The sequence below is a fragment of the Lynx canadensis genome, chromosome X, assembly GCF_007474595.2.
Source record: "Lynx canadensis isolate LIC74 chromosome X, mLynCan4.pri.v2, whole genome shotgun sequence".
NCBI classification, from domain to species: Eukaryota; Metazoa; Chordata; class Mammalia; order Carnivora; family Felidae; genus Lynx; species Lynx canadensis.
Window position 1 is genome coordinate 88,230,276 of NC_044321.2, and position 23,517 is coordinate 88,253,792.

Here is a 23,517-nt window from a genome sequence, read left to right on the forward strand (position 1 = left end):
AGTAAATCTGTTGGGTGATTGAGCCATTTTTATCTTTACTCTGATGGTGACATCATGGCAGAATGCTTTTGTCAAAACACAAAACGGTACCCTAGAAAAAGGGTGAATTTTGTTGCATGTAAATTACACCTAAATAAAACAATAAAAAGAAATATAGAGAGGAAAGAAAAATCACATAGAATTCTGCTACCAGAAGATTACCACATTTACTATTCTATAATGCTACAATGTCACTCTCATTTTTTCTTTATTTTTTTTTAATCAATAGACTTCTTTTTTTCAAGCAGTTTTAGGTTTACAAAAAAACTGAGCAGAAAGCACAGAGTTCCCATGTATCCGCTCTTGACCTCACCCTAGCTTCCCGTTACTGACATCTTATGTTAAGTGTAATGCATTTGTAATGCAAATTGTAATGCACTTGTAATGCATTAATTACAATTAATGAACCAATAGTGATATATTAACTAAAGCACATGGTTTACCGAAGGATGCGCTTTGTTTTGCATAGTTGTATGAGTTACGGCAAATGTATAATGATATATATCCACCTTTATATAGTATCACACAGAATAGTTTCAGAGCCCTAAATAGGTCCTGAATTCTGCCTGTTCATCTCTTCCTTCCTCTGTCTCCCCAACTCCTGAAAATCATTGATCTTTTTACTGTCTTTTTAGTTTTGTCTTTTCAAGATGTCATACGGTCGGAATCATAAGGTGTGAAGGCTTTTTAAACTTGCTCCTTTCACTTAGAAATATGCATTTAAGGTTCCTCCATGGTTTTTCATTGCTTGACAGCCCACTTATTTTGTCACTAAATAATATCCCATTGTGAGGATGTACAGCTTACTTATCAACCCACCTACAGAAGGACATCTTGGTTGCTTCCAATTATTGGAAATTGTGAATAAAAGTGCTAGAAACACTTGTGAGCAGGTTTTGTGTGGAGATGTTTGCAGTTCATTTGGATAATGCCTAGGAGGATGGCTGCTGGATCACATAGTAAGGTGATGTTTAGCTTGGCAGGAAACTTTCAAACTGTCTTCCAAAGTGACTATACCATTTTGCATTCCCACCAGCAGTGAAAGAGAGTTCCTGTTGCTCCACATCCTCACCACTATTTGGTGGTGTCTATTTCGTGTAATAACCGTTCTAATAGGTGTGTGGTGGTGTCTAATTGGTTAATTTGCAATTCCCTAATGACATATGATGTGGGGCATTTTTTCATATACTTATTTGCCACCCGTATATCTTTTTTGGTGAGGTGTTTGTTTAGCTCCTTGGCCTTTAATTGGGTTGGTCATTTTCTTTTTTTTTTTCTTTTCTTTTCCCTTCTTTTCTTTTTCCTTTTCGTGAGATTTAAGAATTCTTTGCATGTTTTGGACACAAGCCCTCTATCAGATAAGTGTTTTGCAAATATTTTCCCTCAGTCTGTGGCTTGTCTTTTCACTTGCTCAACAGTGTCTTTTGCAAAGCAGAATCTTTTACTTTTAATGAAATCCAATTTATCAATTTTTTTTTCTTTCATGGAGCTTGCTTTTGGTGTTATATCTAAAAGCTCACTACCAAATCCAAGATCACCTAGATTTTCTCCTGTTATCTTTTAGAAGTTTTATACTTTTGTATTTAAAAAAAAGGGTTTTTTTTACATTTTACTTTTGAGAGAGAGAGAGAGACAGAGAGCACACACAAGTGAGGGAGGGGCAGAGACAGAGGGAGACACAGAATCCGAAGCAGGCTCCAGGCTCTGAGCTGTCAGCACAGAGCTCAACGCGGGGCTCGAACTCACAAACCGTGAGATCATGACCTGAGCTAAAGTTGGACGATCAACCGACTGAGCCACCCAGGCACCCCTGTATTTTGTATTCAGACCTTTGATCCATTTCAAGTTATTTTTGTGAAAGGTTTAAGGTCAGGGTCTACATTCTTTTTGTTTGTTTGTTTGTTTGTTTTGTTTTGCTTTGTTTTGTTTTTTGCATGTGGATGTCTTGTGGTTCTGGCACCATTTGGTGAAAAGATTATCCTTTTTCCAATAAAATTTCATTATTCCTTTTGTCATAGATCACTGTATTTGTGTGGGTCTATTTCAGGGCTCTATATTATGTTCCACTGATTTGTCTCTTCTTTCAATAACACCACACTGTCTTGATTAATGTAGCTCTACAGCATGTCTTCAAGTTGGGTAATGTCAGTCCTCCAACTTTACTGTTCGTCAATGTTGTGCTCAAAATTCTGAGTCTTTTGTCTCTTCGTGAAAACATTAGAATCACTTTGTTTATTTCCAAAAAATAAATTGCTGGAATTTTGATTGGTATTATATTGAATCTATTGTTCAAGTTGGGGAGACCTGGTATCTTGACAATATTGGGTCTTCCTATCCATTCACATGGAATATCTTTCCATTTATTTGATTTCTTCCCTGAGAGTTTTGTAGTTTTCCTCACAGAGATCTTGTGCACATTTTCCTAGATTTATATCTAAGTATTTTGTTTTTTTGGTGCTAATGTAAGTGGCATTGTCTTTAATTACAAATTCCAATTGTTCATTGCTAGCAGAGAGTTAAGCAATGGACTTTTTAATTAAGTCCAGGAGGGTTTTTTATGGACTTTTTAGGACTTTTTGCATAGATAATTATGTCATCTCTGAACAAAGGTAGTTTTATTTCTTCTGTGGACAAAGGTAGTTTTATTTCTTCCTTCCAACCCTTTATATGCTTTGTTTCCATTTTTCATCTTATTGCATTAGCTATGAGTTCAAGTACAATGTTGAATTGGAGTGGTGAGAGAAGACATCATTGCCTTGTGCCTGACCTTAGGGGAAAAGCAGTGACGTTAACTATAGATTTTCTGGTAGATGTTCTTTATGAAGTTGAAGAAATTCTCCTCTATTCCTGGTTTCCTGGATAGCATTGGATTTTATCAAATGCTTTTTATGCATCTATTGATATAATCATGGGATTTATCTTCTTTAGCCTGTTGATGTGATGGATTACATTAATTGATTCTGAATGCTGGAACAGCCTTACGTTCCTGGAATAAATTCCATAAATTGTGCACTTTTCCTACATTGTTAGACTCAATTCGCTAATATTTTGTTAAGAATATTTACATAAGAGATACTGACCTGTGGTTTTCCTTTATTGTAACATCTCTTCCTGGGTTTGGTGTTAGGGTAATGATGGCCTCATAGAATGAGTTACATAAAGTGTTCCTTTTGCTTCTATCTTCTAAGACACACTGCAGAGTGTTGGCATTATTTTTTCCCTAAATGTTTGGTCAAGTTCACCAGTTCATCATCTGGGCCTGGTGCTTTCTGTTTGGGGAGATTATGAACTATTGATTTAATTTCTTTAATAGATATAAGCTATTCAGGCTACTTCTTCTTGTATGAATTTTGTTAAATGTATCTTCCAAGGAATTGATTCATAGTTTCTGAGTTATTAAATTTGTGGACACAGAGTTGTTCATTATAATCCTTTATTATCCTTTGGATGACCATGGATTAATAGTGGTGATGGCCTTTCTTTTATTTCTGGTATTAGTGATTTATGTCTTCTCTCTTTTTTTTTCTTAATTAACCTGCCTAGATGTTTATTATATGAATCTCTTCAAAGAAGGAGTTTTGGTTTCATTGATTTTTCTCTGTTGTTTCCCTGTTTCATTTTCATTGATTTCTGCTTTATTTTTTTTAATTTATTTCCTTCTACTTACTTTGAAATTGATTTACTCCAATTTTCCTAGTTTCCTAAGGTGAAGCTCAGATTGTTGACATTAGATCTTTCTTTTTTTCTAATATATTAATTCTATGCTATAAATTCCCCCTAAGCACTGCTTTTGCTGCATGCTGTGAATTCTGATTAAGTTCTATTTTTTTCCAAAGAATTCAAAATATTTTTAAATTTCTATTGAGATTTCTTTGACCCATGTGCTATTTGAAGCTGTATTATTTAATCTCTAGATATTTAGGGATTTTACAGCTATCATTCTGTTATTGAGTTCTAGCTTAATTCCAGTATGGTCTGAGAGGATACTTTGTATAATGTCTATTACTTTTAACAGACATTGGTGGATGGTCCACATGAGCTTGAGAAAAATGTGTATTCTACTGTTGGGTGAAATACTGTGTAGAACTCAATTAGATCTGGTTGATTGATGGTGCTGTTCAGTTTAATTATATCCTTATTTTCTGTCTTCTGTAACTTTTAATTATTAATAGGGAGTCCAACTATCACAGTGGATTTGTCTATTTCTCCTTGCAGCTCTAAAAGTTTTTACCTCACATATTTTGATGCCCTGTTAGGTGCATATAACATACATCCTTGCCTTGAATGTCTGCTTTGTCTTAAATTAACATAGCTACTCCCACTTTCTTTGATTAGTGTCAGCATGCTACAGCTTTCACCATCTCTTTACTTTTAATCGACATGTACCTTTATATTTAAAGTGGGTTTCTTGTAGAAAACATATAGTTGGGACATGTTTGTTTGTTTGTTTTTTTTATCTACTGTTACTCTCTTTTAATTGATGCATATAGACCATTCACATTTAAAGTGATTGTTGACACAGTTGGATTCAGATTGACCATATCTGTAATTATTTTCTATTCATTGACCTTGATTTTCTCTTTTCTGTGAGTGTGTGTTCCACTCTTTTTTTTTTTTTTTTGCCTTTGATAGCTTTAATTGAGCATTTTCTACTCTTCCATTTTCTCCCTTTCCTCAGCATATCAATTATACTTATTTTGAAAAAATTTTTGGTGGTAGAGCTTGAGTTTTCAATACACATTTCCAATTAATCTAAATCCATAAAACACTATATTACTTCTCAGGTAGTGCGTGTACCTTACAGCAAAGTACTCTTTTCTTCTCTCCCATCCTTTATAAGATTGTTGTTATTCATTTTACTTTTTCATCAGCTATAATCACTCAATACATTGTTGTTATTATTATTTTGAACAATTTTTTTCTTAGACAATTCAGAATATGAAAAATAAAAGATTTTATTTTACCTTAATTTATTTCTTCTCTAATGCTCTTCCTCTCTTTATGGAAATGATCCCAGCTTCTGGTCTATATCATTTTCCTTCTTTCTGAAGAATTTCTTTTAACATTTAGGCAGGTGACAAATTCCTCCCATTTTTGCCTAAGAAAATCTCTTTCTCTTTCACTTTTGAGGGATAATTTTGTTGGACACAGAATTCTAGGTTCTAGGTTGGTGGGGGTTTCTTTCAATAATTTATTTCATTTTCTTCCTTGCATGGTTTCTAAACAGAAATTGAATGTAATTATTACCTTTGTTTCTCTACAGGTAATGTATTTTTCCTCCAGACTCTTTCAAGACGTTCTCTTTGTTTTTGATTTCCTACAGTTTCAATATGATATGCCTAGGTGTAGATCTTTTCATATTTTTCTTGTTTTGTGTTCTCTGAGTTTCCTGGATCTGTGCTATAGTGTCTGTCATTAATTTTGGAAAATTCTCAGCCATTATTACTTCAAATATTTCTTTTGTTCATTCCTTTCCTCTCCTTCTGGTATTCTCGTTACACATATGTTAAGCCTTCTGTGATTTTTTTCTCAGTTCCTGGATATTCTGTTGCGTTTTTCTTCATTTTTTCCCTTTTATTTCAGTTTGGGAAGTTTCTATCGGAATATCTTTAGCTCACTGATTCTTTCCTCCATCATGTCCAGTCTACTGATGAGCCCATCAAAGGCATTCTTCATTTCTTATGGTGTTTCTGATTTCTCACATTTCCTTTGCATTCTTTCTTAAGAATTTCCATCTCTTTGTTTCCATTCCCCTTATATTTTTGCATATTAGCCACATTCCCCATTAAAGTCTAAAGCAGTTACTTGAAAGTTGCTCACAGTTACTTGAAATTCCCAGTCTGATAATTCCAAAATACCTTCTATAACAGAGTCTGGTTCTGATGCTTGATTTGTGTCTTTAGACTGTGGTTGTTTTGTTTGTTTGGGTTTTTTTTTTTTTTTTTTTGGTTTGGGTTTTTTGTTTGTTTGTTTGTTTTTGCCTTTTAGCATGACTTTTACTTTTTTGTTGAAAGTCAAACATGATGTATTGGATAAAAGACACTAAGGTAGATATGCCTTCAGCATGAGGTTTTTTGTTAATCTAGCTAGGAATTAGGTCATGTTAATTCTTTGTCATAGCTGGGATGTCAGAGGTAAAATTTGCTCTAGTGTCCTTGTTTATTTCCCTTCTGTTGTCTTGGGCTTCCCTAGATACTCTTTCTTAAATAATGTTTGAGGTGTGCAGTTCTTTCAGCTGTAATCGCCTGTTATTATACAAGGGCCCCAACTGATATGGTGGTAAACTGTGGCAGGGGTTGGAGAGAGAAGCATTCTATAATTATATGCTTAGTTCTCAGTATTTTAGTGAGCCTGTGTCTCTGAGCTGTGACCTTCAAAATTGCGAGTTAGGTTTGTTCTCCCCCACCAGTGTAGATAAGACAGGAAGGCTAGTGGATTGGGTATTTTCCTTCTCCCCATTGGTTAGGCTCTGACAAAATGCAAATCAGTTAGGCTCTGGTAAAATCATTTCCCTTGAGGGCAAGTCTTATTTAAGGAGAACAAAGAGCTTTGGACTTATTTCAGAATGGTTACTTTTTCCCTCCTGTGCCTGCAGCACTAAAGAATTTTTCTCCAGTCTTCACCCTGAGACCCTGATGGGGCTCCTGGGGGTGAAACTCACAAAAATAAGTTTTTCTCTCAAGCTAGTACATACTCGATCTCCAGCAATTAGTCAATTACTCTTGCTCCTACCAGGATCCAGCAGTGGTGATTACATTCACCAGGCTTTCAGATTTCAGAGTAAAAAGCATAGGGCAGTTTGCCCTGTGACCTCAATTTTCTAATTGATTTAAGAGGAGTCATTCCTTCAGCTTTTTTCTTGTGACAACTTCTAACCTCTTTACATGTCAGACCAGAAACTAGAAGTTCTTTCCAGTGTTTTTCTATGCATTGTTTGTATAAATGTTTTATCACAAAATTAATAGCACAAACGTTTTGTAAACTACATTCTAAGATTAACATACCATGAATATTTTGGGGCCACTAAATATTTCCCTTATACTTCATGCTTGGTGACTGGATTCTATACCAACACAGCTGAACTACAATTTATCAACCAATCCCCTATTTGGGGGGATTAGGCTGTTTCCTTTTCTTTTAATTAAAACAAATTCTTAGTATGTAAACTTTTGGGGGTGCTTGGGTGGTTCAGTCGGTTGAGCGTCCGACTTCGACTCAGGTCATGATCTCACAGTTGATGGGTTCGAGCCCCGCGTCGGGCTCTGTGCTGACAGCTCAGAGCCTGGAGCCTGTTTCAGATTCTGTGTGTCTCTCTCTCTGCCCCTCCCCTGTTCACGCTCTGTCTCTGTCTCAAGAATAAATAAACATTAAAAAAAATTTACAAAAAAAACCATTTTGTATGCAACAATGGTTATTTTTCTTAATATAAATTTTTAGAAGTAGATTTATTGGGTCAAAGGTTTTGAATGCATTCAAATTCTTGACCTGTAGTGTTTCACTGCCATTCAGAAAACTTATATTAATTTACCTTCACATCAGCAGAAGGTGAGAATGCACAACACTGGATCATTTAATTGTTTAAAACTTTGCCAATTTGGACACTTGGGCTCCTTCCATAATTTGGCTATTGTAAATAATTCTGAAATAAACATATGGGTGCAAGTATCCCTTTGAATTACTGTTTTTGTATTTTGGGAGCAACTACCCAGTAGTGTGATTACTGGATTGTTGGGTAGTTCTATTTTTAACTTTTTGATGAACCTCTGTATTATTTTCCACAGTGGCTGCACCAGTTTGCATTTCCACCAACAACACATAACACACGAGGGTTCCTTTTACTCCACATCCTCGCCAACACTTGTTGTTTCTGGTGTTCTGTTTTTGAATGTTTACGTATTTATTTTGAGAGAGAGAGAGAGCTCGGGGAAGGGGACAGAGGGAGAGAGACAGAATCCCAAGCAGGCTCCACACTCAGTGAGGAGTCCAACGCAGGGCTCAATCTCATGACTGCGAGATTATGACCTGAGTAGGAATCAAGAGTCAGATACCCAACCAACTGCACCACCCAGGTGCCCCATCTTTTTGTGTGTATGTCTGTGTGTGTGTGTGTGTGTGTGTGTGTGTGTGTGTGTGTGGTGTTCTTGATTTTAGCCATTCTAACAGGTATGAAGTGATACTGGAGTTGTGGTTTGCATTTCCCTGTTGATCTGCTGATGAGTGGTGTTGAGCATCTTTTCGAGTGTCTGTTGGTCATAAGGATGTCTTCTTTGGAGAAATGTCTGCTTGCGTCTTCTGCCCATTTTTAAATTGGATTATTTGTTTTCTGGGTATATTTCGGATACTAACCCTTTATCAGATATGCCATTTGCAAATATCTTCCCCCATTCAGTAGGTTGCATTTTAGTTTTGTTGATTGTTTCCTTCACTGTACAAAAGATTTTTATTTTGATGTAGTCCCAATAGTTTGTGACATATATATATATATACATATATATATGATATTCTGATATATATATATATTATATATATCAGAATGTTATTTAGCCATAAAAAGAATGAAATTTTGCCATTTGCAATGACATAGATGGAGCTGGAGATTATAATGCTAAGTGAAGTCAGTCAGAGAAAGACAAATACCACATGATTTCACTCATATGTGGAATTTAAGAAACAAATGAGCAAAGGGAAAAAAAGAGAGTCAAACCAAGAAACAGACTCTTAAGTATAGAGAACAAACTGATGGTTACCAGAGGGTATGGGGTGGGGGATGGGTGAAATATGTGATGAGGATTAAAGAGTACACTTATTATGATGAGCACTGAGTAATGTATAGAATTGCTGAATCACTATATTGCACACCTGAAACTAATATAACACTGTAAGTTAATTATACTGGAATTAAAATTAAAAATTCTGGGGCGCCTGGGTGGCTCAGTCAGTTGAGCATCCTACAGGTCATGATCTCACCGTTCGTGAGTTCGAGCCCCACGTCAGGCTCTGTGCTGACAGCTCAGGGCTTGGAGCCTGCTTCAGATTCTGTGTCTCCCTCTCTCTCTCTGCCCCTCCCCTGCTCATGCTGTGTCTCTCTCTCAGAAATAAATATTAAAAAAATTTAGAAAAATAAAATAAAACTGCCAATTTGGTAGTGAAAAACAGAACCAATATTTCTTTCTTTATCAGGAAGGCTGAATATATATTCACTTTTAATAAGTATTTTTATTTTCTCTTTTGTGATATTACTATTATTGTTAGCATTGTTACATTAATCTACATTTATCGGCTAAGAGTAGGTGTTCAAAACCATTTATTAACTGAAAGAACCCAGAAAATCAAAATTACTTTTTAGGCAGAACTTGGGTGTTTTTCAGCCAAGTCTTGGAAATACGATTTTCTTGCTATAGACACAAATTAATGACTCGATCTACAATATTCTAAAATGGAGTAGGAAATACCTTAAATATTTTAACAATCCCAGCATCTTTAACCAATAACAAATGATCATGAATTTCCCAAAACAAACATCCAAATGAGGCACTGTTAGCTACCTTCCACATGTGGGTGAGAGGTGATTGTTTCTCTACAATAAATTTATAGTCTCACTCTCCAACCCCTGATTTGCATCTTACATATACAACTTATCTAGACACTTCACAAAGATCCTGGGTATACACTTAGAGACAAATCCATTGAGGCGCCTGGGTGGCTCAGCTGGTTAAACATCCAGCTTTCGGTTTCCACTCAGGTCATGATCTCATGGTTCGTGGGTTTGAGCCCCACATCAGACTCTGTGCTGACAGTGTGGAGCCTGCTTGGGATTCTCTCTGTCCCCCTCTCTCTGCTCCTCCCCCACTCGTGCTCACTCTCTCTCTCTCAAAAATAAATAAATTTTATTAAAAAAAAAGCAGCAAATACGTGAAGGGGGGCTATTTAAGGGGCATTATTAGGCTAGCATAAATAGTCCTGCTTGTATTGGTCTGCAGCCACTAACATGTAAATGGAGGGAAGCTAGAAATTACTTTGTTGAGTTAAATCCACACTGCAAAGTAAGCTGGAACCTTGTGTCTGATGCATTTGATTCTGGATTATTTCACTCACTTGAATTAGATCTCTCAGAGGTTGACATTAAAACCTACCTACTTCCAATATGAAATTGGTCGGGTGATTGACTCCCTACTAGTTGGGGGAAAAAAATGGGACAAATAAAAGATAAAGATCCCTGAAAGAGTAAGCAACCACTAAAATAAGCCAAGCTATCAAAGTGTGGGTTTCAAGTGTATTTACATATTTTTAAAACTCACAGCCAAATTATGAAAATTTTTTAATTTGCAGGAAAGTCTGTTTCCAAAGGAACAGTATATACTTACCCCACAAGGAGGGTATTCTTTACATATCACTATTAAGCAAGTTGGCATCTCATTTATGAAATATCTTTAAGGTACATTATTTCACAGACAGTATTATAAAGTGGATCCTTTCAATATATTAGAGCTCACCATATTCATGAAATCCATAGACCAACCAAAAATAACCTGTTTCAGTCAAGACTCCATTCCCCCCAGATTCAGTCTCTGAAGAGTGTTGCTGGACAAAGTGTGAAATCTGAATGATCTGAATTTTCCTGCTCTAAATGTGGCTCAGTCTAAGAGGTAGCTGATAAGTGTAAAAAGCAGCCAGAGAACCTCGTCCTAAGTGGCAGAGCCAGATGAGAATGGTGATAACAGTAATAACAAAATCAGCATTGGCTGAGCTAATATTCGTTGAGCACTTTTCCTATAAAAGCCCAGCTCTGTTCTAAAGGTTTTACATATACGAATTCACTAAATTCCCACAACAACCCCATGAGGTAGTTTCCATTATTACTCCCATTTTACAGATAAGGAATCTGAGGCACAGGGAGATATGGTAACTTACCCACGTTGACATGATTAGTCAGGGTATGGAGCTGGGATTCAAACCTAATTAGTCTGGCTTCAGACCCAAGGACTGTAACCACGGTAGGACTCTGCCTTTCCAGTAACACAGTTGTAAGGTACGGGTCACCCACTCTTAGAAATTGGAAAATAAAGGGCTTCCACACATTCTTGCCTAACACTTTCTCAAATTACCCTTCCACTAAACCTTTGAAACATCTTTGATCACCTTTGAAAGAATCAGATGTTGTCCATGGTAAAGTCAAGTCATAACGAAACAGACTGTAGAAACTGGTACAGCTGGCCGACTTTATTATGCATTTTTTGTATCTATTGCAGTGCTAAAGGCACGATGTGTAAAATAGCACCCATGCTTGTTTTGTCTTTTAGATCCCACATGTAAGTGAATCCACATGGTATTTGTTTTTCTCTGTCTGCCTTGTTTCATTTAGCATAACACCCTGTAGGTCCATCCATGTTGTCGCAAATGGCAAGATCTCATTCTTTTTTATAGCTGAGTAATATTCCTTGGTGTGTGTGTGTGTGTGTGTGTGTGTGTGTGTGTGTGTTCTACATCTTCTTTATCCATTCATCTACACTTGGGTTGCTTCCATATCTTGGCTATTGTAAATAATGCTGTGATACACAGAGAGGTACATATTTTTTTTTTTTAATGTGTTTTCATCTTCTTTGGGTAAACATCCAGTAGTGGAATTACAGGACCATGTGGTAATTCTATCTTTAATTTTTTGAGGAATCTCTATACTGTTTTCCACAGTGGTTGTTGAATCAGTATGTTGTACACGAGGAACAAATATAACATTGTATGCTAATTATACTTCAATAATTTGTAAAATGTGTTTACAAGGCAAAAAAAAAAAAAAACAGTACCCATGCTGCTAAGGGGTTTGAAATCTAGTTGGGAAGATATATTAGCCCAGGGGAAAGTTCTTTTTCATTCTCTTTAAACCTCATAATACTCAAATGGCATTTCTTCCATATGACGGTACCAGTGTCTTACAAACTATGCTTTTTGATGAAAATATCTTTCTCAAACACTAACTTCTGATTGAAACCTGGTCTTAACTGCAAACATAATAGTGTTTCATCAGGGTCATTGTTCCTATTATCTGAGCAATACAGGATTTGGCCAATTATGCCCCAGATAGAAACCAACAAACACGTGGAAGGAGCAAATTCAGGAACTGGGGCAGACAAGGAGTTGAGCAGTAATGCCGCTGGAGTCACTAAACAAAGCTTCTGCAATTACCAGCACTGATTTTTTTTTTCAAGCACAGAACAAAAGTAAACCCTGTAAGTTCGAAGACCTGTTTTACCATGGGTGTCTAGGATTGAGCAGCTGGCACCATTACAGTTGATTTCTCAAGGAGTATGCCGAACAGTTATCAATCTCTAAGAAGTGATAATAAAAGTCAATTTCAGCGCATGCTCCTAAGTCTAAACTTTTCCAAAGTTTTTGGCATTCCCCAGGGGAAAATTCAACGAGTTGTGCAGCATAACTGAACACACCTCAAGTCCCAGTAGATCATCTTGGACAAGACGCACATGTGAGCTGATTTTATTAAAACGATGATGACTCACTAACTTCTAGAAGATACTTCTTCAAGTACAGTAAGCTTATCACTAGCCAGTAGCTGACAGATACCAGCTGGACAATACATGACTTCCCACTGACTAATGGTATCTGCGAGGAGAACTTGGTCCCAAAGGAACTGCAGCTAACGTTTGAGTTGGACCTTCAACCTGCAGCATCATAGCCATTTTTCAGATGGTTTGGCTGGCCCTCATCGCTGCTACTTTTGGGGCCCCTGTCCACAGAAACAATGATAAAAAGTAGACAACAGAGATGTGCCACTATGCCATTGACGTTTTGCCCAATCATTGCTATCTAGCGCCCAGGACTAGGTCAAAAGGTCAATAACTTCATCACCGATCTAAAAGCAAGAAAACATTCTTAAGAACTGTTTTTGATAAGAGCTATTACTCTAGACACATCATCATGCAAGTATTCCAATAATATTTATTTTATTATAACACATACAGTCAGTGTAAAGAGAGATGAATCTCTGCTGTTTGTTATAGGAGCAGACAAGTCAAGTAAACAGATTCCTTTTTAATTATTTTGTTAAAGGCTACTCTACACTGTAATAAGGCCGAAAAAATAAAGGAAGAAATATTTCTTTCATTTATTAGACGTGAGGCAGAATGGAAGAAGGGCAAGACAAGATATAGTAGCTATAGGGAAAAAAAAAAAGTCTATTTCTCTGGCAATTGGGTTTCTGGAATTGAAGTCTCTATGAGATTTTCTCAGGGTTTTAAGAATTCATTTCCAGGTTATGGAGGCCAGTGAAAAAGAAAAGCCAGGAAGAAGGCAAATTCTCCATCCTATATATACAGCTTCTTCCTGTGTATCTGGGGTTAATTACCCTATTCCTACTTGTCAGATCATTTTCCCAAAATTAATTCAAATGCATATCTATCGAGCAGCCTGTGCCCATCAAGGCCCTCCCACTATCTGCCTTGGGGCATTTCAATTGTCTGCCAGCAGGTGGGTAAGCTCATGAGAAGAAAAGAGCTTATATTTCAAGAGGTTTGACCGTGAGTAAGACCACACCATTGGCTACGATAAGAACTGGAGATATTCCATGAAATCTCGATTTCTTGTTCTCTTCTAGGTTCCCATTAGCATGGATAACTGGGAGTTGATGGTATTCTCATTAGTCCCTACTATAAGGCCACGTGGAGACCCTTTTACACAGAAAAGCTGCTTGGCCCAGTAAAACCTGACCTGAATATTTTTCCGGCAAAAATCATCTCTTACATGTCCTCTGGCCCAGGACTTTGGGTAAAAATCAAAGCTCTTGTTTGTTCTTCCTATCAGCACCTCAGCGGCACAAGTGTCTGCTAAAGGAGGTTTGCTTTCTATTTGGTCAAGAATTCAAGATGTGTGCTCTTGAACTCGTCACAACAGAATCGATTTTGCATGCCCTGCCACAGACAGATATCTCAAACGCCCAGCTTTCTTCTTCAAACGAATGGGATATATCACCATTACAGGTGCATTTTAGAGAATCAGATGTGAAGTGACATAATGAACCAAACTGGTTCCAAGGCAGGGCTTCGTTTTGTAAAATAACATGTATGTATGAAAATACACACATATAGCTGAGCATTAAAAAAAAAAAAAGACTTGGGGCGCCTGGGTGGCGCAGTCAGTTAAGTGTCCGACTTTGGCTCAGGTCATGATCTCTTGGTTTGTGAGTTCGAGCCCCGCATCGGGCTCTGTCTGTGCTGACAGCTCAGAGCCTGGAGCCTGCTTCAGATTCATTCATTCATTCTCTCTCTCTCTCTCTCTCTCCCCCTCTCTCTCTGCCCATCCCCCACTTGTGCTCTGTCTCTATCAAAAATAAAATTTAAAAAAAGCATTGTGGGAAAATGCTCTAAAAAAAAAAAAGACTAGAAGTGTATATACCAATTAGCTATTTCCTTACACGCTGAGACTACCAGTGACTTTTGTTTTATTTTTATGTGTCTTCTGAATGTTTAACAATGAGAGCCTGGGTGGCTGATTCGGTTAAGCGTCCGACTTTGGCTCTGGCCATGATCTCGAGGTTCGTGGGTTCAAGCCCCACATCAGGCTCTGTGCTGACATCTCAGAGCCCGGAGCTTGCTTCGGGTTCTGTGTCCCCCTCTCTGTCTGCCCCTCCTCAGCTCACACTCTGTCTCTCTCTGTCTCTTAAAAATAAACAATAGGGGCGCCTGGGTGGCGCAGTCGGTTAAGCGTCCGACTTCAGCCAGGTCACGATCTCGCGGTCCGTGAGTTCGAGCCCCGCGTCAGGCTCTGGGCTGATGGCTCAGAGCCTGGAGCCTGTTTCCCATTCTGTGTCTCCCTCTCTCTCTGCCCCTCCCCCGTTCATGCTCTGTCTCTCTCTGTCCCAAAAATAAATAAACGTTGGAAAAAAAAATTAAAAAAAAAATAAACAATAAAAAATTTAATGAATGTTAACAATGAGAATCTATTTTATTTTCTTATTTTTCAGAGGTGACTTAGCTTTTTTTGAGCAACTATTTTAAAATCAGAAAAAAATCACGTTAATATAAAGCTTGCTTAGGGCGCCTTGTAATTGACAATTTAGTCTACGTACGTCCAGATCATCCAAAGTTAAAAGTGTCTGGACCACATTGCCTTAGCACTTACAGAAAGACCTTTATCGAGTTATAATTTACTAGTTGCCCTCTTCCTTTACAGAGAGTCAATGAAGAAAGGCCATTCTTTCTTCTCTGAAACCAAGGTTACAGATGGAATCCTTGTACTATCCAAATGTGCTTTATTCAAACATCCCATGATCAATACTGCCTGAGTGGGTGGGAGGTGGGAACAATCACTGTAGATGAAACTCTAATTTTTCTCTTGCCAACAGCCCCCAAACCCCTCTTTTTATCTTTCCAGAAGCACAAGCCAAATTTAGAGTGTGAATACTCTAATGTACCAAACCAGGTGTGAAAAACATCTACTCTTCCTACATTCTTCAAAGGGGCTCTATTTTATTTCATCTTTAAAAATTTTAGCTTTGCAACTATGCTTTCATACATAACCTGCATCTAACCTTTTTAGATGCAGGCAGGTTATAAATCTTAAACAAATAGTACTCTTTGCAATGGCTCTGCGACAATGATAAAACTCCAGGTGTGTTCCAAGCACCTAAAAAGCCAGAGCCCTGTTCTCCCTTGTCCCACCTCCTCAGTGCCTATCCTGGTGTCCTTTACTCTGCCGTCCAGAAAGCAAGAATCCTCAGTTTCCAAGTCGAGACTCTTTAGTTCAGAGACCATGAATGACTCAACCAATACCACACAGCAAGCAAAAAGAACTGACCAGAAACCAGGTCTCCTGATTTAAAGCACAGTCCTCTTTCCACTGGACTCTGAGGACATTCCAATCCTACTGAGAAGTCAGGGAAATCTCAGAAGCATGGACATAAAGGCACATATTTTTAACCTTCCTCACAAATTTCCTTTGGCTTAACTTATTTTAGGTTCCTGAATAATGTTAGTCCTAGTCCCTTTTAACTCCCAAATAGTAAACTGCCTCTCTTAGGAATTCTGGTTACAAAGTTCCTTATTCATTCCTTTGGATCATCTCTTATGTGTTAAGCGGCTGCCATGTGCAAAGGACTGGACTTCTCTTCAAAAGAATGAACTGGCTTCCCCAGAGAACGGCTAGAGGCAAACTGGGGGGTAGTGAGCAGAACACGGAATTTGAAGACCTGGGTTTTAGTTCCAGTCCTGGCTTGGACTTGACCTCGCTGGGTTTCAAGTTTCTCATTGAAAAATTAAAGGGATAATATCATGTGGATTGCAAGAGAGTTACTCTCAGACCTACCTCTCATTCAAGCCTAACTGTGCCAGCGATTGTCGCAGGGCCCTCGGTGTACACGATCTCCTTTATTTTTCAAGTGACTGTGCTGATGGCCATCGTGGTAGGATTTCCTGTTCTTGTAGTAATAAGGAAAGTACAGCTAGGGAAGTTAAGTCACATTCCCAAGGTATATAAGCAAGTCACGGCGTGGGGGTTAGGATCTAAGAAAACACCAGAGGGGCGCCTGGGTGGCTCAGTCGGTTAAGCATCCGACTCCAGCTCAGGTCATGATCTTGCGGTTCATGAATTTGAGCCCCACGTCGGGGTCCAGGCTGACAGCTCGGAGCCTGGAGCCTGCTTCCGATTTTGTGTCTCCTTCTCTCTCTGCCCCTCCCCCACTCACACTCTGTGTCTCTCTCCCTCTCAAAAAATAAACATTAAAATTTTTTTTTAATTAAAAAAAATAGGATAACACCAGAGCCTCCACACCCAACCCCACTGGCACCCCCAGCATTAAAAAATTAAGAATGTACTGTGGAAAGCATCGAGGTATCTAAATGTAAAGTATTCTCTCTTCCGCCCACTTCTACTACAAAAGCTTCAAAGATGTGAATGGGTCTACTCTTTGCCTTGCTTCTTTCTGTTGTCCAATCATCACCTCAAATGTCCAAGAGAGAATCTGGAAGAGGAAAACGCAAACCTCGCTGGTTGGTTTTCACAACAGAGAAGCTCCGGGCAGGCGCCGCAGGAGGCCCATCTTTACAATATATGAATGTGGGGAATCTTTTCTCCTGAAGAGAAATAACGACTGAGAAGATCCAGCTAACTCACCTGAGAAAGCAGGAACGGACTCCATGAAATACATGAACAATCTCTCTCTCCCCAGAACCTTTGCCAGACTTGGCACAGGCAGGCCCTTTTGAAATACATAATTGAATATTCCTAACACTCAATTCTTCCACCTACTTTGATCAATAGTTCATTACCTAAGTTAGAACTGCCAGAAGAGGCAAACTCTTGAGCTCATTTGTCCCATATTTGCATGAATATTATGCACTCAATGTCACGCTCCTTTGAACTTCAAAAGAGCTTCCGGGCCTCTTTGACGACAACTTTAACAACAGAGCATAATGGAGTTACAGAAAGACTTTCTTCCCCAGCTAAAGACCTCAAACCTTGCTGATTCTGGAAAGTAACAAACTTTTATAGAAGCCACAAATGGCTCCTTCGTCCATTGCAATGCACCATCAGTATTTCCCGGGTTCCTGAGCCTTTCTTGTCTCCTGTGACAGAAACATAACCATGGCTAATCAGCTATTAGGAAGTGGCAGCAACCACCCCTAACTTTCCTTGTGAAAACAGCTTTCTGCAAATGCGGCATTTTCTGCAGACCTCTTCAGATTCTACACCGAGTGAGCATCTTTGACCATAACAGCACGCCCCCTCCTAACACTCTGATGCCCAGGATAGGAGGGAAACAGGCTACACAGCATCTGCACTGACCTAGAAGCTTACACTGAAATCAACCCACAAAGGATCAAAAACCTTGGCTTCCTTGTGTAAAATGGCATCAGGCAGCAAGAAGAGACGTGAGGATTTATTACCCTTACACTTACACATTTCCTGGAGTTTCCCCAGATTTTTATCCTTGTTTTAAAAGTGATATTAGGGGCACCTGAGTGGCTAAGTCAGTTAAGCGACCGACTTTGGCTCAGGTCATGATCTCATATTTTGTGGGTTCGAGCCCTGAATAGGGGTCTGTGCTGACGGCTCAGAGCCTGGAGCCTGCTTCGGATTCTGTGTCTCCCTCTCTCTCTGCCCCTCCCCTACTCGTGCTCATTCTCTCTCTCTCTCTCTCTCTCTCTCTCTCTCTCTCTGTCTCTCAAAAATAAATAAACACTAAAAAAAAAAAATTTAAAGTAATACTTGCCAATTGTGGAAACTCCAGAAGCACAAAGATGAGCAAAAGTAAGTCATGAACCTACCAGTCACAGATAAAAAAAAAAAAAATAGCTCCCCACTATACATGACTATAAATTTCGGATGAAGTAGAGAACTACGGGTAAAACCCCAAATTATGCAAGCAGTAGAAGAAAATATAATAGAATGAGTGGTAAGGGTCTCCCAAGAAACAAGAAGAAATTCAGAAGCCGTAAAGGAAATAAATAGCAGATCCGACCACACAAAAATTTAAACCTTCCATATGGGAAGGTACAACTTAAAGTTAAAAGCAAATGGCAAAAGTGGAAAATAATATTTTGAACACAAAAGGTCAGGAGCAAGATTTGCAATAACAAAACCTTAATATGTATGCTTTGATGGATCACGAAGACAAGCAACCTAACTGCAAAACAGGCAATGCACTCTCAAAGATAAAATAAACATTTAAAAATATTCTAAAAACTCATTGCAAAGATACTCCAGAATAAGAAAATAGTGCAGCAAACCTTAAGTATGGTTTCTCCTATTAAATTGGCTCCAAGATACAAAGAGTAATTATACTTGTGGGGAAAGAATTCGAAAAGGACTCTCATACACAGACGGTGGGAGTATACATTGATAACAACTTCTTCGAAGGACAATGTGACTGTGCTTACCAAGATTAACACTGAACACCCACTTTGACCAAAGGACTCCCCACAAATACTTGCCTACGTGCCTGGAGGTGTTCATTAACACCTTAGTTGCAATAGCAAAAACTGGAGACACTCTAAGTGTCTACAGCTAGTGACCATGGGTAAGTAATCCATGGCACACTTACACAACTGGACACTATGCAGGCATTAGAAAGAATACGGTACTGTTGTATTGCAACGTGCTGACATGGAAGGATGTCCTAGACCCACTTCTGAAGAAAGGTTACAGAAAAATACATACAATCGCCAAGAAAAAAAAACGAAAACAAAACCTGTACTTACGTAGGTTTTTACGATACAGAGAAAAAGAGTTTGGAAGAACACATAGTAAACTATTAGTCATGGCTGCCTCTGGTTGGTAGCTGAGGGACACGTGTTTTTTGTAAAGCTCAGGTGCTTTCAGATTGTTTTGTACTATGAGTATTATTAGTTTGGGGATACTTAAGAAATTTCAGAATAAATTAATTAAGCACTGCGTAGGGCCATCAAATTTGTAATAAGCAACGTTTTCAATGGTAGCACGACAGCACATTACACAGATGGTTTATATGACCATTCCCCAATGGACCGACATTTCCACTGCTTCTGCCTTCTCATTGTTGGAGCTTCCGTATAAATCTCTGTGCATGCCTCGTGTGTGTGTGTGTGTGTGTGTGTGTGTGCATCTGCGTGTATCGAGGCAACATACAGAGGGCATATGCTTTAAGATTTCCTTTAGTGGAGATAACTGTGTACATGTCCTGGAGACAGTGGGTGTGGCCACACAGAATGACGCTGAGCAGCTCATTCAGGGAATGAGCCTCATCATCTGACCGAAAGCCTGAAACACTAGAACAGAACTGATGCCCTAGGCCATCTACTATATAATCCTTTTGACACCAATTGAATATCCAATGGGCTTGGGACAAATTCATAGGCAGCAGGAAATGTTATAAAGGGATAGTTTGGGGTCTGTAAATATTTTGTAAGTCCTATTTTTCCTTGGTTGGTTCATTAAGCTCCAAGTTGCATGGACAGTACTCCTCAATTCTTTATATCTCCCAGATATAAAGACCTCCCAGAAGAGACGGTCTTCTAAGAATTGCAAGCTTCCCCTATGACGCCATCGCGAACAGGTCATAAGGGAAGTTTCTTCCTAAGAGAGCAAGGATTTTAGGCCCAGTTGGGTTGTAAGCGGAGCTGAAAATGGATGGACAACTTTTCTAACACGTCCACTTAAAGGAGAGCTTTCTGGAGGGAGAGGGAGGTCATTGGAGGAAAACAGGAGAGAGGCCAATCCAAGTTTCCTTGCTGGTACTGTGCCCTGCTAAACTTCCTCCTGTGTCCCCATCATGCTAGGTCATCACCACGGGCCACTCATGCTCAGAAGCCTAATCAAAAGCACCGCTTGTCTCGGGAAGAAGACTGAGATTACTATGAAAATCACAGCGAGGCAGAAACACACCGTCCTCCCTGTCAGCAAGCTTCATGCCTGATCTATGAAACTTGTGCTGATAAAGGAGATAAATGTTTAAGCGATGGGCTTCAGATGCTGCTTCAGCTCCTACCAAGAAGATTTTCACGGTTCCTTCTCATGAATAAGTTCAGTGGAGCAGAGAATGCCCCTCTTGGACCAACTCCATTTTGTGCTTCTGTTGATGCAGCCAAAAAGGGGAACTAGAGCTAGGGCTTTTCCTTCAAATTTAGAGCAAGGGTCCACCTCAGAGAGGGCTGCAAGTGGCCCAAAGAAGGTGAGGCTCCTACTTTCAGCAGAAAGCTCGTAACAAGAGCAGGGATGCCAACAGTTACGCATAAATCTCCTGAACGTGGAGGCAAGGAGGGTTAATTATCCCCCCTTCCTGCCACTCCGCTTTCTCCAATGTGTTAGCCCATCACACGGATCGCTGACTTTCTAGAAATATTCCCTGGCTTTGCGGGGACGTTCTTTCAATAAACGGCATCCAATTTGCTCACGGTCCCTGGAATCTCAATTTCCTCAAAGGATTTTTCATCTGAATCCAGTTCATGTGAAGGGTTTTTTCCTTCTTCGTTTTTCAGCATAAGGGAATAGGCAGGGCCTGCTTTACTTTTTCTTTTTCTTTTTTTTTCTTTTCTGTGTTATTTTTTTTCATAAACTGAAAACCTTTGCTGAAGAGTCTGAAATTTGGGAAAAAATCCAGCTCATCTGTCAGATATTTCTAGAGTTACGTAAAATGGAATGAGATTTGTACAGTTTAGAACAGGAAAAGGAAAACAGGCTAATATGTCATATGTTCTATGAGATGAAAACTATATGATAATCAGAAAAACAGCCCCAAATTGAGTCGACCCGATTCAAAGCTCTCATTGTTGTATCAACTCACGCATAAACCAATAATAGAATAATGGTATATGGCCACATTAGGGCAAAATCTCAATCCCTACAGATTATAACCACATTTTCAAAGAGATTACAAGAAAGCATCTTGTTTCTTAAACAGGAGACACTTACGTTTTACTTGCTCTGTTTTGCTTCCTTCTAGGAAAAGAAAGAACAGCAACAAGGAAAAGATGCACTTTGTGCCCCCCACTTTCCACTTTTTTCTCATTTTGGTCACTGCAAGAGGCCACTCAAAACTGTCAGGGCCCGGTATATTCAAGCTCCTGGGGAGAAAGCAGAAAAAAAGACTTAGATCCTCTGAAACTGGTGGAGATCACTGATGCTTAAGCTTTTAACGTGTTGGCGCGGGGGGGGGGGGCGGGAATGCTGGAGAACTTATGTAAGCGTAAGCGTTGTTTTCCCGTGTCAGAAAGAGAACTTGCCTCTTCGGTCTTGCAAAGATCGTGGGGGGAAATTCAAGCAGATGAACAGGCGTTCCCATCCAATGCTAAGGCTAAAAATCCTCACAGGCAAGTCATAGAAAAATAAAAATAAATTTTGAAATCTTCCTTTTAACAGAATTAGAGTTGATTTCTCAGGAGATTTTCTTTGGGAGAAAAGGGAAATGGATTTGCAAAACGGCTACTTTGGCAACCAAGATAAAAATAGTAGGCACGGGACCCAAACAATTTCTGAAATGAAAGTTCACCCATGTTAGCTTCAGCGATGAGGCACAAATTGGTTAATAATACTTCTCCTGTGTCCTCCACAAGATCTATAAAGATCTTCAGTTTGGCTACTTATGTTGGAAAAGACAGATGTAATTAGCAAATGGATGCAGTTAAATACCTTTACCGTTCAGACATTGCTTTCACATGAAGTCCACTGTGGAACGGAACTTTATAACGGGCCATCCTCAAAGGAAATTAGGCCAATTTAAATAGGTAACGTGTTTGCCTTACACTGCTGTGCCAAAGGCCATCAGAACAACTATAATTCTGAAAAGCAGGAGACTTGCATTTCTAGTCTAAGGGGTGGAAATTCTTAAACCTTCGAGCCTTAGAACACAGAACATTTGCTAGAGCTCAGATCCAGTCACAGGTCATTTCCATAGACACTAGAGTTTGCAAAAACGTTCCAATGGATGATCTGAACATATTTAAATGTTCAAAAAACACCACATTTCAATCTGGGGTTAACCCCGGATGGGAACTGAGTGCATTGATCTTTTCTGAGGGGCCAACCTAAATATTGAGTATAAAGAGTTGGCAGGAATACAACATAATCATTCTGGAGAACTGAATGGTTTTTGGGCCATGATGCAGATACTTCAAATGCTATGAACTTGTCTGGGTAATTTGAAAGCCATTGCTTGAAATTACGGCTACGTAACCAAAGAAGAACTGATCATGAACATGTTCCTAGCCTCCCAAAGGCCTCGATTCTGATGTCTTGGTCCCTTTTATGAACTTGTGGCCCAGCTTCAATCACTCAGAACGTCCCTGCCCTCTGAAGCAAATCATTTCCATGAACAGTTTAACACAGCTGCCCACCCCAGTGAAGTTCTTTCTGAGCCTACTTTAATAAGCTTATCCCCCAAGCCTTCAAATGAGAAAGATTTTCTAACCGCTGAAATCCAATTTATCACAATCACATATGGATCTCAGGGGGTAGTTTTGAAACCACAGTTTTCAGGTCGCCCCATGCAAGAACCAACAGGGTTATTTTTCTTGTATGATGGGGGGGGGGCGGTTCAGTGAACAGTAGCATTGCTTCATAACTCAAGCTGGCAAGAAAACGGCTCTCAGAATTTTTTTTGCTTTTCTTGGGTCCCGACTAATGTTATGAGCAAATAGAAAAGTTGGTGACGAGAGAGCAATTAATCTCTTTTGGCGTTCCTGTCATCTGTGTGGCCTCCCAGGCTGTGATGGAGAACATCAGAAAATGAATCGCTTTATAAATATTCACTTTTGATTTACAAGATCTGAAGCCCTGTCTTTGTATTCTGTGCAGAAATATAAACTGAGAAGAATTCCTTCCCCAGGACTCCTCCCCGTCAATTTCTCTTTATCCCTTTAACTTTTTCTTTTCGGCGGGGGGAGAGATGTGGTTCAAGACATTTTTGGGGGGACTGCAGCAATAAACCTAAGCAAGCATTGCTCAGCAAACATGCCGACTCTTATACTTGCAAAGAGCCAAACTGTCCTTAATTTTTCA

At 39.1% G+C, this 23,517-nt stretch overlaps 1 protein-coding gene across 4 annotated transcripts in view; it reads right to left on the reverse strand.

Annotated features, from left to right (window-relative positions):
• CHRDL1 (chordin like 1) overlaps positions 1-23,517 on the reverse strand; it is a 118,454-nt gene that overhangs the window by 93,264 nt on the left and 1,673 nt on the right. For all 4 annotated transcript variants that reach the window (XM_030306044.2, XM_030306042.2, XM_030306043.1 and 1 more), the window contains exon 2: positions 21,433-21,584. In XM_030306044.2, coding sequence (XP_030161904.1) covers positions 21,433-21,584 — 152 coding nt within the window. The remainder of the gene's footprint in view (positions 1-21,432; positions 21,585-23,517) is intronic.